The sequence below is a fragment of the Phalaenopsis equestris genome, unplaced genomic scaffold, assembly GCF_001263595.1.
Source record: "Phalaenopsis equestris unplaced genomic scaffold, ASM126359v1 Scaffold001251, whole genome shotgun sequence".
NCBI lineage: Eukaryota > Viridiplantae > Streptophyta > Magnoliopsida > Asparagales > Orchidaceae > Phalaenopsis > Phalaenopsis equestris.
This window is the reverse complement of record NW_018165690.1, coordinates 50177-66389: the sequence shown is the minus strand read 5'-3', so window position 1 is coordinate 66389 and position 16213 is coordinate 50177. Positions and strand designations below refer to the sequence as shown.

Below are 16213 nucleotides of genomic sequence, written 5' to 3'. Positions count from 1 at the left end.
ATTAAGGAACTGGAGATAATATTTATGATTTAACCTCCGAGCAAACATCAATTTTTTTCATGGTAATTCCAAGCTTCTGAACCATTTCTAAACATTTATGACTTATGTTGTGTAATTTTCTTATAAAAAGACCACCATTATAGATTATGAGGCCCCTAAGTCTACAATAATCAATCAAAAAAATTTTATTAAACAAAAAGATATAAAAAAGAATGATCATGTTCGTATATATATGTAACCATTTAAGCCTAAGAAAACCACTCAAAAAGTTATCTATTTCATATTCATCAAATAGAATGCAAAAGGATCAACGCATCTTCAACAGAAATGTAATGCATAAATATAAAAGGAAATAACTCAGATTGACGAGCAAATGGAATACGTACCCGCACAAGCTAAAAAATATTGAGGCAAAACCTCATAGACTCGGTATGAGAAAACTTGGAAGAATGGTGCAAATAGATTGTTTCAGGAAAAGAAAGACGCTCAAGATAAAGTCATTGATCTGTATAAAAAAAAGTAGTTGCTTAATTAAACAGAAAAAGAGAAATGAGAAGGAAAACCTGATGGTAAAGGTGTTCCCAAATCAACACCCAATAGGTCCTGCAGAAAATCATTGGTTGATGACTTGGTGGCAGGGACATCATCAGAACTCAAATCGAGTAAATCCCCCATAGATGGTGCTGGTGGCTTCGTCACGCCATTTTGCAAATTGAGTGAAGCTCCTGAAAGGGTTGCTTTGCTGGGCTTGACAGGAAGGCCATCCGTTGAAGAGCCATCCTTCCTTCCTATGTAAGTTAACTCATCCAAAACAGGCATCCTTTCAAGCAAAGAAGATCTGTGCATTTATTAATGATTTTAGCATTTGTATAACAATATAAGCTCAGGTCCCTAATAATAACCTCAAGTGGAGGATAAATTGCAACTCACTTTATGTTTTTGTGCTTCTGCATGATACTATTAAATTCAATTGATCTTTGCTGTAATTCTAGCTCAAAGTTACCTTTGTGTTGTATAATAAGCTCTCTTATCCTCCTGCAAGAAGTGCATGCTAGTTGAGGAAGTCATCTAGTAGAGGCGAAAGCACCAAAAGCATGGCAATAAAGTAAGTCAAAATTTTATTATAGAGTGAGTACTGACTCTGAGATGGTAGGAAAACGAGATGAAAGCTTCAGTAAAGTAATCAGAGACATGGCTCCAATTGTAATATCTGAAGAATGAGATTTCAAAGCAACCTCAACAACATCGACTGCATCAGATTCAGTTACCTGGGAGAAGTAGAAATCGAAGTGCTCTAAACAAACTGGAGCAGTAGATGCTGATTTTATGATCTTAAAACACAAGATGAAATTCATCCATCCCCTTCAACATAATTAAAATCAGTGATATACATGACAATAGAAATTTAAATATCATTTGATCATCAAACGAATGCATTAAATTTTCACAATGAAAAGCATAGATTGCGTGAGAAAATAATTGTGATTTCAAAGCATAGAAAATTTCAAATGGTTTAAAATCAAACACAAGTCTTCGATGATATCTTATAAGTATAGAATACTTTAATTAGCGAAATAAATGGATAAAACCAAATTTCTAAGAGGTTCCAATACATTATTGAATCTTCCCTGTATTTTCACATACCAGACAAATAATTTTGTCATCACAAAAATTAGGGAAACTTGATTCACATGTGAATCATATGTTGTAGATTATAAGCAATGAGGTGATCTTCAGTTTGATAATTTTATAAGCCGCAGATGGAAAAACAAAATTAAGAGGAGACATGATCAGGTATATGCATATATCTTAGGGGGTCTATGTTTTATCCAATCCCAATTTGCTATGCATAAAGAACTCAAAAGGGGCTTGAATTTTTCAAATAGGATTCACTTTCAATGTGAATGATATTGACCAAACAGAAAAAAAAAGTTTGTCTAGCTGCCTTCTGAGCTTTAGATGTGTCTTTTCATACACAAATATGCAACCATGAGGCAGTGAGGAACATGACTTAATGAAACAAAAAAAATATTGCCAAACATTATCACTAGCCTTTTTCTTTTAGCTATGTTCCGTCAGCATGCTACAATTCACCGTAGTTACACATTTACCGTCACACAAATTTTTTTTTCTTTTTCTCGGTAAATTATAATAATCAAACTCAAAAGAAACAGACTAGGGCTGTCTCGACAGACTTAATAAAGCATGGCATGAATGTTGGTATAACCTTCACTGCCAAGCAAATCAACAAGAGCACCAAAAAATTCAGAATGTTGGAATGAAACTGGTTAAGGGTTTTGCAATTCAAAAAAAAAAGATTATTAGCTAAGAAACATGAGTAAATTAACTAAAAAGAGTGAATAATCAGGTTTAGGGTTTTAAAACCTTGGTTCAGCTTTCTAACATGCGACAATGGTCTAGATTTTTCATGATTCTATAATGAAACCCCTTAAATTTATCTTCAAAGGATAAAAGAGAAGGATATTAAGTTGGCTAAATCCGCAAATTGTTTTAATGACATAAAAGGTTAATGAAATTGGTTAAGGGTTTTGCAATTCAAAAAAAAAAAAAAGATTATTAGCTAAGAAACATGAGTAAATAAACTAAAAGGCGGAGCTGGTAATAGAGGCAGTAAAATGTGACACCTCATGTGACCCTCAAAAGAGAACTTGAATGGTTGGAGGAAACTTTGCAATGTAAACGACGAAGTTCCCTTCCAAAAGGGTTAGATGTTTTGAAGACCTAAAGAAATAATGAATAATTTTTTATGAATAAAAGCCCAAAATAGTCCGCGACTACGTAGAAGTATCCAATTTAGTCTCAAAGTTTTAGAATGCTCCAATTTAGTCCCAAACTATTCAAAGTTGCTCCAAATTGATACTAAATCATATTTTCCATTAATTTTAATAGTGATCTACACGAATTGAAGAGTATTTTGTTCTTCTATGTAATTATTTAAAATTTAAGTGGTTTGTATATAAATTTCTTTTTTATTCGTTGTTGAAAATTTATAAATTTTAGTTTACATTAAGAAATCTCTTCACAACAGTCATCAATTTCTTTCAAATGAAATTTTTTGTTGGATCATCAATTGAACTCATAAATAGCCAACCATTTAGTATTAAGCACACTATTTAATCAATCAAACAAAATATAATTTTACTTTTTATCAATCAATAACTTTGCAATAAATAAGTAGGAAAAAACTGTTTTCAATTTAATATTGCACAACCTTATGTTATTATATATATTTGTGTAAACATATAATTGGCCATCAATCCCAAAATTTTATCATTCTCATACGTAATGTTTTAAACATAAAGTAAATTCATTCATTAATTTTTAAAGCTAACTTTAACGATTTTAAAAAATATTTTTTAATAAATAATATTAAAATTTAAAATTCAATTATTGCATAATTCTTATAATTTCAGATTCAATGAGTTTTTATTGCATAATTCTTGATTATTTTAAAATTTTTCATTTGAAAAAAAGTTGATTGCAGTTTTGAAGACATTTATTAATGCAAATTAAAAATTATAAATTTTCAACGACAAATAAAAAAATATTTATATACAAACCTCATAAATTTTGAATAATACATAAAAGACTAAAATACTCTTCAATTTATGTAGGCTACTATTAAATTTAACGAAAAATATGATTGAAGAACAATTTGAAGCAACACTTAATAATCTGGAACTAAATTGGAGCATTCTAAATCTCTTAGACTAAATTGGACACTTCTTTATAGTCAGGGGCTATTTTGGGTTTTACTCAATTTTTTGTTTGAACTTCGCCAACTGAAACCTTCCTCACCATTCACTTCTTTCAAGAGCTGAGTAAAGACTAGTTGTACATTAAAAAATAAATAAATAAATCATCTCATTGCTTGCATCCTGATCCAGAATGTTTAAAAGATAAAATGAGTACTAATAACAAAATTACACCAGATAACTGTAAATTTAAAGCAGAGTAAAATTTAACTCACAGTCAGAGGATCCTCTGTTGCAAGCATACCAGTTCCTTTAACTAGCATTTCCCCATATTCACCAATGCACCATAGTGCAACACGCACTAAACCAATCTACAACAGTATTAAGAAACAGGATAAAACAATGGAAACCATGTTGGATGTTGAAAATGACCATTAAAAATATCTTACCTGGGAAGAAGATTTTTGAAAAGCCTTATATAGTGCCCTCACAGAGTATCCTTGAAGATCGCTTGCGTTGCTTATAACAACTATTAGGTAATGCCAGACCTCATCTTTTAAATGATTCCCAGCCTAGAGTCAAAAGAAATATGATTTAACTATAAAGTTCAATCTACCGTTAATGCAAAAATAAAAGTAATTCAAAGGAACCATTGTATCATGGGCTTGTGTGATGAACTAGTGCAATTAAACATAAGAAAAACAAAGCATCTAAAACTATAACTAAAGAAAAGCTAACCGAATAACCTGGTTTTCTGCAATATAAAGTTGTGTGGGGTATACTACCTGACACCTCTCATCTTGACAACGAGTAACAAAAGGCCTAAAATGATAGTAACGAACAATCAACAAAACTGCCACAGCCATTGTTTAAGAGCTCATCAGAGAGAAACATACTTGCAACACAAATTAGAGAGGACGAACTTCAAGCTTGTCACAAGGAAATGTGTGCAAATAGAGTGCTAAATTGCAATGTTAATTTCAAACCCAGTAGAACATTTTATGTTGCAATATTACACACACACAGCACATAAAGAATTTGAATCCTTGGTGCAAAATGCAATTTCTAATATCTTTGAGTACAAACTTAGAAAAGAATTTGATAAATTAAAATAAGTATCTCTCCGTTGTTTTCATCTCTTTACGGGGATCAAAAGCATTATACTGAAGACAATCATCCAAACAAAAAATTGAAATAAATTGTGATCACCTATGCACCACTCAAACACAGATAAAGAAAAACAGTAAACAATATGATGAAACACACGCCGTCAAAGTATGACACCAGGATTTAACAAATATCCAAGAGAAAGTAAATATTATTACAGACTTCAAAATCTGAAATTACAACAAAATAATAAAGAATTCTGAAATTTCAACAAAACAACAACATACACTCGAACTAGAATAGGATCTAGCGTGGAGGTGGTTCCAGTTAGGGGTTTGGAACTTCGGGAAGGTGACAAAGGGGTTGGCTAATAAGCTGAAAGGTGGCGCAGTGATGGGAATGGGAAAGTGGCGAGCAACAAAAACAACAGTGGGAGGTGCTGTTCAGGGTGGCAGCAACAAGGAAAACAAGGAAATGGATGTGGCAATGTGTGAAAAATATTGGGGAAAAGGTACATGAAGGATAAACACCACATCAAGAACAAGATACAATAGGTCACCACTTGAAACCTTAGGATACAGCGTGTAAAGGGAAAAGAGACGCCGACTGCTGTTAAAAACAAATCACAACAAAAACCAAACACTACACACCAACTAAAGGAAATATATAGTCCTACCCCACTCCAATTAGGCGGTAATATCTAAACCTTGAGAGTCGGTCGGCCCTCAATTTCACCTGGACAGAACCGGTGTAGGCAACACAGACGCCCCACATCCCAGACGCCACGCGTCCCAGATGTCCACGCCCCACGTTAATCTCCCGACACTTGGGGTTAAGGGAGTTTCGTCCTCATTTGTCAAACCTTCTTTTTGCTCATAGTATGGAGTCAAGTCGGTTAAATTGTAGGTGGCAAACATGTTGTAATCTCCCATTAATTCAATCATGTAGGTGTTTTCATTTAGCTTCTTAGGGATCCTGAAAGATCCATCTACTCTAAGTTTAAGTACCCCAAAAGATCCCACGGGAAACCTCTTTCTTCAAACTAATGAAAATTAAATCTCCCTCATAAAAGGTCACCTTCTTCTTGGTTTCATTAACTTGCTCCTGCCACTTGTGGTTCTACTTGGTGATCTGTTTCCAACCTCCTCATGCAACTTTCGAATCTCTTGCACTCTAGCTTCAACAACCATATCAGTTTCATAAACGTGCACGGATATCTTAATGTTCCCTACTTGTACCATCAAGGGGTAACTCCATCATAGTCAAATATGCATATATAATCACTATGTAGAATATATCATTCACATTTCATATCACTCAGCATGTAATACTATAATGCATCAATTATTCCATAATATGTGAATATAAGCATTTGTGCCGAAATAACCAATAAAATTTAATAATAAAAAAATCAATTTCATTACCAAGTGTGAATAACAATCAATACTTAGCTTAGAAGCAATACTAAAATAATATTGTAATTTAAAAAAATAGATACTCACCTTGTTAATAGACAATAAGCTTGTGCTTCACGCAATTCTTCTAAACATGATAAAAATTTAATTAATTTATAATTTTAATAAAATATTAACTTCTCATTATGCAAGTATTTACTTTATGAAATCCTGATATATATATATATATATATATATATAAGCCCAAGGGCAAATATATTAATACAGAAAAGATACAGAAATGTTGCATGAAAGGGCCTAAAAGAAAGTCTAACTCATACAAAACAACACACACAAAACTCAAATAAAACAAAGATACATAAAGGAAAAAAATCAAAAGTCACAAAAGGGCACAAAAGTACTAAGGACGTCCCACTTTACTCCTCCTGTCTCTAGTTCGCGGAAGTGAGCCGGCTAACAAACTAGTAAGGTGAGTATCATTGCTCGTAGTAACCAAAGTATCATCCATCAGTTTTCTGAGCTCAAGTAGATTTTCATTTTTCTTCTTCCTCATGGATGTCCTCTTGGATGTGCAGATCTGTCATTCCTCATCCGATGATTGTCTCATTTGATCAGTAGATTCCAAAGGTGGTCGGACGGTGAGGATCATTGTCCGTAGTAACCAAAGTATCATCCATCAGATTCTTGAGCTTAAAAAGATTTTCATTTTTCTTCTTCCTCTTGGATGTGTAGATCTGTCATTCCTCATCCGATGATTGGCTCATTTGATCAGTAGATTCCAAAGGTGGTCGGACAGTTGTACGTCCTTGCACATCATGATCCACATGAGTCTAAGAAATATTAATATCTTTCAGGACCTGATGAGACAGTAGTGAAACACTAGTGAAACAGTAGAGGTATTTCCACATGTATTATCGGTGATAGGTTCTAAGGCAGGCGGGGTCTGAAGAATCTCTCTTTCCCCCACGATAGGAGGTTCCAAAGATGGGGGAGCTACAAGTGGGGACTGAATGGTTGACATATTACCTGCGGGGAAAGTGACGTCTTTCGGGGTATCCTTTTGATTATCAATAGTGTCAAAAACTTGGAGCTGGTCCAGAAGAGATGAAATCACAGTCTTTAAATCACAGCCTCTAGCGGAGCAGTTTATTTTGTTGGTCTGAGGAGGGGATGTAGATGATGACATTGAGAACTGGAGTGTCCAAACATACGACAGTTCGAACAATACGACGGAAAAAGATCAATCTCTACCTTCTGTCAATATCATTGGTGTTGTGTGCTCAACCAGATTTCCTCAGAAGCGAGTGTAGTGATGTTTCTTTCAACAAGTATTCTGGCTTCAGATGGACGAGAAATTTTAAAAGTAAGAATGTCCATCTTGAGTGGCTTTCCATAAGCTAAGGCAATAGAGCACAATACTTTTTGAGAAAAATAATAAAATTTCAGGCCAGAGAGGTGAATATCATTCTAGCAAATAAGCGCATGTAATCATCTTCATTAGTAATTTGAATAAGAATGTGTCTCTCATCTAATAGTCCAATTTTTCAATCTCCAACAACGTGCATAAGTTCAAATTTTTTGCGAATGAGCTCCATTTTGCGATGACCATATGGAAATTTCCCAACCAAATTCATACGACAAGAGGAAGCAAGTTGAATACCTTCAGCTTCTGTAAAAAAGATGGCAGACTTCTATCCTAACATGTTTCTTGATATCCTTCGCCCACTCAAATGAATGATGGAAAGATGGCGATTTAGCTGTACCTGAGGTGTGTGTGTCTGAGGCGTGGACACCCGCAAGGGCAGCTGCATACAATCTGTTCGAAGCCATCAAAAGCTTTGAAAGAAAGAAGAGAGGATGTTGTGAGCGCAGATAAGCCGCAGAGGAGTCGCAGAGGAGCGCACCCGCGAGAGGGAGCCGCAGAGGAAAGACGTGAGACGTGAGACGAGTCGCAGAGTCGCAGAGGAGCCTCCGCAGAGGAGCAGCAGAGCGCGAAACGCGTCTCGGACCCGGAGAAGAAGCCGGAAAGACAAACGGAATCGAGCGCGAGAGCGAAGCTGTAACGTCTCAGAGCCGGAGAAGACGAAAGGAATCGAATGCAAAGACGAGCGAAGCCGTAACTGTTGCTAGGGTTAGCCCTCGAACGAAACACGTTTAATGGCTAATATATTAAAAAGGATTTTTTTTGTTTAAAAACTCAAGGGCTAATATATTAAAAAGGAAAAAATGCAGATAGATTGTATGAGTTGGCCCAAAAGAATGCACCCAACCCACATGATACAACACACAGAAAACTAAAAAAGAAAAGAAAAGATACGTGTAAGATCAAAAAACAAAAACCACCAAAACACGCAAAAAGTTAGGGACAACCCAACTTAGTCTTGTCTCTGCCTCTAGTTCTCGGAAGAGAGTCGGGCTAACAAATTGGTGAGGTGCGTACAATTACCCGAAGTAACCAAAGCATCATCCATTAGATTCCTGAGCTCAAGTAGGTCTCCATTATTCTTCTTCCTCCTGGATGTATAAATCTGTCATTCCTCATCCAAAGATTGACTCATCTGATCAGTGTGTTATTCAACATTTCTTAGCTAATGAGTCCCTAGTGCCTGACTAAAAGTAACAACTTGCTCTTTCGAAATAGGTGGTAGAATCGTAGTAGAAAGATTCCAATCATTGTAATCACAATAGGTTCTAGTGTATGTGAAGTATGGGTCGTCGCCTCTACACCAGATACTTCCTGAAGAAGAGGAGCTGCAAAGCTTTCTTGATTATCGGTCCGAACACTATCATTTGTAGGTAAGGATCTCTCAGTATTGTTTTCAATAAGGTTTGAAGGTGTAGGTTGTCAAGCAGAGTCATCCGACAGCACATCAATCATAGAAACAGAAACAATATTGTCAAGGGGGTCCACAAAGGCAATTAAATCAGACACCAATTCCTATCTTGTGGTAATTTCCTTCACAGGTGGAGCAGATGTGTCTAGAGCAGCAGGGTTAGACCAATCTTTATTTACTTGAGCTTTAGATTTCAAATTAGGATGAAGCCAGTGACATTTATCAAAAATATGCTCAAACATCTTACAGTGGGTACAATAAAAGTCAATGTTCCATGATAATTTGTTGTCAATATTCATTATGAGTTGTGCCCAATTAGACTTTAGTAATATCAGGTAAAGTAATATCTCTTTCCACAAGTATTCTAGTCACAGAAGACCTGGTTAAATTTAAGATGGTTAGATCTAGCTTCATAGGATCCCCAAGTATGACCCCAATAGAGTAGAGAACCTGATGATTAAAAAAATGCAGCTTGAGACCAGGTAAACTAAATCATACTAACTAACCAGGTAAACTAAATCATACTGGTACAATGGAATATTCATAGTTTGGGTCAAAATCAAAAGACCGCTTGAGTAACTTCATTGACTTTCCTGCAATGTTAAGATATTTTTTAGAAAAAAATTGAGCGTAGTCTTCAGCCACAGTTAATTGAATCAACACATGTCTCCCATAAAAAAAATCTCACTTTCTGCTTGCCTACTAGTTTGAGATCGTCAAAACTCTTTCTGATAACTTCCATAGGTGGGGTGCCCCCACTAAAATTTTCCAATAAGAGCGATTTTGCATTTCTCAGCTAGGGTTAAAATTTCTAAATCAGAGAAAAAGAGTGTTGTTTTCACACATTTCTTACTTATCTTCTTAACAAAAGGGAATTCACCTATATCATCATGACATTTCTTATAGTTTTAGGGGAAAACAACAGCCGACTCCACCAGATGATTACCCACCACGTGGGCGAATAAGGCTTTGTCAGGTTCAACTGAGGAATGAGGGGGAGCGCCATCAAAGCAAGGAGATAGTCCACCTGTTACGACGCTCCAATATAAGCGCAGTAGGCGAAATGCGGCGTTGAAACAGACGACGCTATGAAAATGGAAGCAGAGAGATGTGAAGATCTCAGCGTTAAAACAGACAAAGCTGAAATGGAGAAGCGACGAAAACACAATAAGCAGGGAGACACGAAAACACGAGCCGATGAAGACACGAGCCGACAAAATTGAAGACGCGAGAAGACGGAAGTAGAGAGACGACGAAGCACAGTAGGCGAAACAGAGGAGATGAGGTGCAAGCCCTCCTTCGAGCGCAACTGAATCATAGACGACAGAACTTGTCATGTGAAACCCTAGCAGAGAAGACGACGGAACCCGAGATGTCAAAATCTGGAGTATCAGACAACTAAAAAGCGACCCAATTTTACCTTGCCTCTGTCCTCTAGTTCTAGGAAAGGAGCCGGCTAATAAATTGGTGAGATGAGTGTCATTGTCAGTAGTAACCAATGTATCATCCAATAAATTCCCGAGCTCGAGTCGGCCTCCATTATTCTTCCTCCTAGAATAAACTTGTCATTCCTCATCTGAAGATTGGTTCATCTGGTCAGTGGATTAGTCTAAAGTGTGTCGAACATATGTAGGATGTTGAACATTAGAAGCAGTTGCTTGTTGTACCAGCTGATCTTTTATCTGATCAAGGGAGCGGGAGCACTCTCGTGTGTCTTGGCATATAAGTGGGCTTTTTTAATAATAGTGAATGGTATAAGCACATTTGGATTTGTACCTGTAGTATGGTGTTCTTCATCAGGAACTGCGATGTTAGCAAGGGAGGGATCCACAGGCAAATCAGACCCCAAATCCTGTCTTGTGGGAACTTCCTCCACAGATTGAGCAGATGTGTCCATAGCAATCCCTCTTTATTTACTTGAGCTTTAGCATTCAAGTTTGGATAGAGTCTCTGACATTTATCAAGTGTATGCCCAAACATCTTATAGTGGGTACAATAAAAAGGTTTATGTTCTATGACAATTGATTGTCAACATCCATTGTGAGTTGTGCCCAACCAGACTTTAATAATAAGTTAATATCCCTTTCCAAAAGTATTATGGCCACAGAAGGTCTGGTTAGGTTAAAAGTGGGCATATCTAGCTTCATAGGATATTCAAGAATGGCTCTAATAGAATAAACAACCTGATGATTAAAGAAATGCAACTTGAGACCAGATAAACTAATTCATACTGAAACATTAGGAGACTCATGATTTGAGTCAAAATTAGGAGACCATTTGAGTAACTTCATTGACTTGCCTACAATGTTGAGATATTTTTTAGTAAAAATCCGAGCATAGTCTTCATCTAGGGTTAACTGAATCAACACGTCTCCCATCCAAAAGTCTCATTTTCCACTTGCCTACAAGTTTGAGATTGTCAACACACTTTCTGATAACTTCCATAGGTGCGTGCCCCCACTAAAATTTCTCAATAAGAGGAAACTTGAATTTCTCAGTTAGGGTTGAAATTTCTGAATCATAGAAAAATAGTGTTGTTTTCCCACTCTTCTTACTTATCTTAAGAAAAGGACAGTCACTCGTACCATCACGATATTTCTTATTGCTTGAGGGGAAGACAATAGTAGATTCTGCAAGATGATTACCCACCACATGGGCGAAAGAAGTTTTGTTGGGATCAATCGAAAAAAAGGAAGCGCCATAACAACGATCCTTCAGCCGACAGATGCAAACGCGAAAGAAACCATAGAAAATGGCAGATGGATCGCGACCAAATGCCATCATATATATATATATATATGAAAAGTCCAAAGGCTAATATATTAAATAAAAAGTAAGATACAGATAGATTGTGTGGGAGGGCCCAAACATGACACCTTACCCACACAAAAATCAACACATCAAATGGTTTCAAAAAGAGAAAATATAACAAATAACATGAGAGACCTAAAGAAAAAACAAAAAGTGTCAAAATATGGAGTATCAAATAACTAGAGAACAACCGAATTTTATCTTGCCTCTGCCTCTAGTTCTAGAGAAAGTGGCAGCTAATAAATTAGTCAGATGAGTGTCATTGTCAATAGTAACCAATGTATCATACAATAAAATCCCAAGCTAGAGTCGGCCTCTGTTTTTCTTCCTCCTGGAATAGACCTGTCATTCATCATCCGAAGATTGACTCACCTGATCAATGAAATGATCTAAAGTGTGACGAACATATGTAGGTTGTTGAACATTAAAAGCAACTACTTGTTGTACAAGCTTATCTTTTATCAGATCGAATGAGCTCTCGTGTGTCTTGACATGTAAGTGGGTCTTCTTCAATAATAGTGAGTGGTATCAACACATTTGGATCTGTACCTGTAGTATGGTGTTCTTCATCTGGAACTGCGGTGTTGGAAAGAGGATCGGGTTTCAGAGCTCTTATAAAAACCTTCAGTCATTTATTTTTATATACATATATATATATATATTGAGAAAGCCCAATGAATGATATATTAAAAATAAGATACAAATAGATTGTGTGGGAAGACCCAAACATGACACCCTGCCCACACGATAACCACCATATGCAAATGGTTCCAAAAAGAGAAAATACAAAAAAATACATGAGAGACCTAAAGAAAAGAAAAACCAAAAGATGTCAAAATCTGGAGTATCAGACAACTAAAAAGCGACCCAATTTTACCTTGCCTCTGTCCTCTAGTTCTAGGAAAGGAGTCGGCTAATAAATTGGTGAGATGAGTGTCATTGCCAGTAGTAACCAATGTATCATCCAATAAATTCCCGAGCTCGAGTCGGCCTCCATTATTCTTCCTCCTAGAATAAACTTGTCATTCCTCATCTGAAGATTGGTTCATCTGGTCAGTGGATTAGTCTAAAGTGTGTCGAACATGTGTAGGATGTTGAACATTAGAAGCAGTTGCTTGCTGTACCAGCTGATCTTTTATCTGATCAAGGGAGCGGGAGCACTCTCGTGTGTCTTGGCATATAAGTGGGCTTTTTTCAATAACAGTGAATGGTATAAGCACATTTGGATTTGTACCTGTAGTATGGTGCTCTTCATCAGGAACTGCGATGTTAGCAAGGGAGGGATCCACAGGCAAATCAGACCCCAAATCCTGTCTTGTGGGAACTTCCTCCACAGATTGAGCAGATGTGTCCATAGCAATCCCTCTTTATTTACTTGAGCTTTAGCATTCAAGTTTGGATAGAGTCTCTGACATTTATCAAGTGTATGCCCAAACATCTTATAGTGGGTACAATAAAAAGGTTTATGTTCTATGACAATTGATTGTCAACATCCATTGTGAGTTGTGCCCAACCAGACTTTAATAATAAGTTAATATCCCTTTCCAAAAGTATTATGGCCACAGAAGGTCTGGTTAGGTTAAAAGTGGGCATATCTAGCTTCATAGGATATTCAAGAATGGCTCTAATAGAATAAACAACCTGATGATTAAAGAAATGCAACTTGAGACCAGATAAACTAATTCATACTGAAACATTAGGAGACTCATGATTTGAGTCAAAATTAGGAGACCATTTGAGTAACTTCATTGACTTGCCTACAATGTTGAGATATTTTTTAGTAAAAATCCGAGCATAGTCTTCATCTAGGGTTAACTGAATCAACACGTCTCCCATCCAAAAGTCTCATTTTCCACTTGCCTACAAGTTTGAGATTGTCAACACACTTTCTGATAACTTCCATAGGTGCGTGCCACCACTAAAATTTCTCAATAAGAGGCAACTTTAATTTCTCAGTTAGGGTTGAAATTTCTGAATCATAGAAAAATAGTGTTATTTTCCCACTCTTCTTACTTATCTTAAGAAAAGGACAGTCACTCGTACCATCACGATATTTCTTATTGCTTGAGGGGAAGACAATAGTAGATTCTGCAAGATGATTACCCACCACATGGGCGAAAGAAGTTTTGTTGGGATCAATCGAAAAAAAGGAAGCGCCATAACAACGATCCTTCAGCCGACAGATGCAAACGCGAAAGAAACCATAGAAAATGGCAGATGGATCGCGACCAAATGCCATCATATATATATATATATATGAAAAGTCCAAAGGCTAATATATTAAATAAAAAGTAAGATACAGATAGATTGTGTGGGAGGGCCCAAACATGACACCTTACCCACACAAAAATCAACACATCAAATGGTTTCAAAAAGAGAAAATATAACAAATAACATGAGAGACCTAAAGAAAAAACAAAAAGTGTCAAAATATGGAGTATCAAATAACTAGAGAACAACCGAATTTTATCTTGCCTCTGCCTCTAGTTCTAGAGAAAGTGGCAGCTAATAAATTAGTCAGATTAGTGTCATTGTCAATAGTAACCAATGTATCATACAATAAAATCCCAAGCTAGAGTCGGCCTCTGTTTTTCTTCCTCCTGTAATAGACCTGTCATTCATCATCCGAAGATTGACTCACCTGATCAATGAAATGATCTAAAGTGTGCCAGACATAACATATGTAGGTTGTTGAACATTAAAAGCAACTACTTGTTGTACAAGCTTATCTTTTATCAGATCGAATGAGCTCTCGTGTGTCTTGACATGTAAGTGGGTCTTCTTCAATAATAGTGAGTGGTATCAACACATTTGGATCTGTACCTGTAGTATGGTGTTCTTCATCTGGAACTGCGGTGTTGGAAAGAGGATCGGGTTGCACCTTCCCAGCAGAGATGATAGGTGGCTGATCTTTAGCGATATTCGACCTTAAATGAGGATGCAAACGATAGAAAATAGTAGAACTGTGACAAAACATACTACAATGAGAGCAATAAGGAGGGTGCGGATTTATTTCAACCTTTTGTCAATACCCGTTGTGAGTAGTGTCAATCCATACCTCATCCGGAACTGGTTGGGTGATATATATTTTAATTAACACACAAGCCACAGAGGGTATGGTGACAGCAAACATAGGACTATCAACCTTGAGAGACTTACCGTAAGCAGTTTCCAGTTGCTAAATAGTAGAGAGCTTTCATATTGAACAGATGTAATTTTAACCCCAAAAGCTTTATCCAAATAGAAATGATAGGGGACTTCACTTTTGGATCAAAATCGACAGTCCACTTTAGAATTTTCATAAAACGGTTATCGATCTTGATAACTTTTCGAGAGAATGCGAGTGTAATCGACATCATGAGATAACAAAATAAGTATATGTCGATCGTCAAGTAAACCAATATTCTAACTGTCCAATAGCTTCATAACATTAAACTCTTTTTGAATGATCTCCAGTTTTGGATGACCATAAAGAAATTTCTCCACTAGAACAAAACGTCAAGAGGACGCGAGAGCACTGGTTTCAGCCTCAGTGAGAATAAGAGCAGGTCTCCATTTTTTGTCAAGTTTTTTAATGAAAGTATGATCACCACCACCTTCAAAAGCGTCGTGAAAAGATTGAGCGTCGTGAAAAGATCGTGAAAAGATTGAGAAACATTGCAGGACTTGCCAATATGAAAATCAAACTCTGAACCTGAAAAAGGAGCACGTGTAGGAATAGAAAAGTAGCCTGCAAGCGCATTGGCATAGGAACGCATTGGCATAGGAACGCATTGTCGAGGCCATAGCAGATCCCGTAGTAGATGTCGCCATCTCCTACTGAATCCCGAAATCCCGTAGCAGTCGGCGTCTCCTACTGAGAGCCTGAAAGATAGCGTGAACGACGTCTCCTGCTGAGAGCATCGAGCGTCGGGACGAAGCAGTCAGCGTCTCCTGCTATATATATATATATATATATATATATATTAAAAAGCCCAAGTGCTAATTTTATTGAAATTGAAAATATACATAGATTGTATGAGAGGACCCAAAAAAAGGTGTCTTACCCATACGATACATCAGATACTAGCATCCTAAAAGGATGAAACAAAGATAAAACACAAAAAAACAAAGCTTGCAGGAAATAAGTTGCTAGGCACGGCCAGCTTGGTCTTGCCTCTGCCACTGGTTCTAGGACCGGAGACAGCTAACAAATTGCTGAGTGTCGTTCCATTACCCAAAGTTACTAGAGTATCATCCATTAATTTCCCAAGCTGGGGTGTGCCTCCATTCTTCTTTTTCTTTCTAGATGTGTAAACCTGTCATTCCTCATCCGAGGACTGGCTCATCT

General features: G+C 36.7%; 1 protein-coding gene across 1 annotated transcript in view; it reads right to left on the bottom strand.

Moving 5' to 3' along the window:
- LOC110033670 (AP-1 complex subunit gamma-2-like) overlaps window positions 1-16213 on the bottom strand; it is a 73687-nt gene that overhangs the window by 19363 nt on the left and 38111 nt on the right. The window contains exons 9-13 of the mRNA XM_020737726.1: window positions 4166-4288; window positions 3992-4087; window positions 1141-1268; window positions 931-1035; window positions 564-838 (exon numbers count right to left, since the gene is read on the bottom strand). Of these exons, the coding sequence (XP_020593385.1) occupies window positions 564-838; window positions 931-1035; window positions 1141-1268; window positions 3992-4087; window positions 4166-4288 (727 nt within the window). The remainder of the gene's footprint in view (window positions 1-563; window positions 839-930; window positions 1036-1140; window positions 1269-3991; window positions 4088-4165; window positions 4289-16213) is intronic.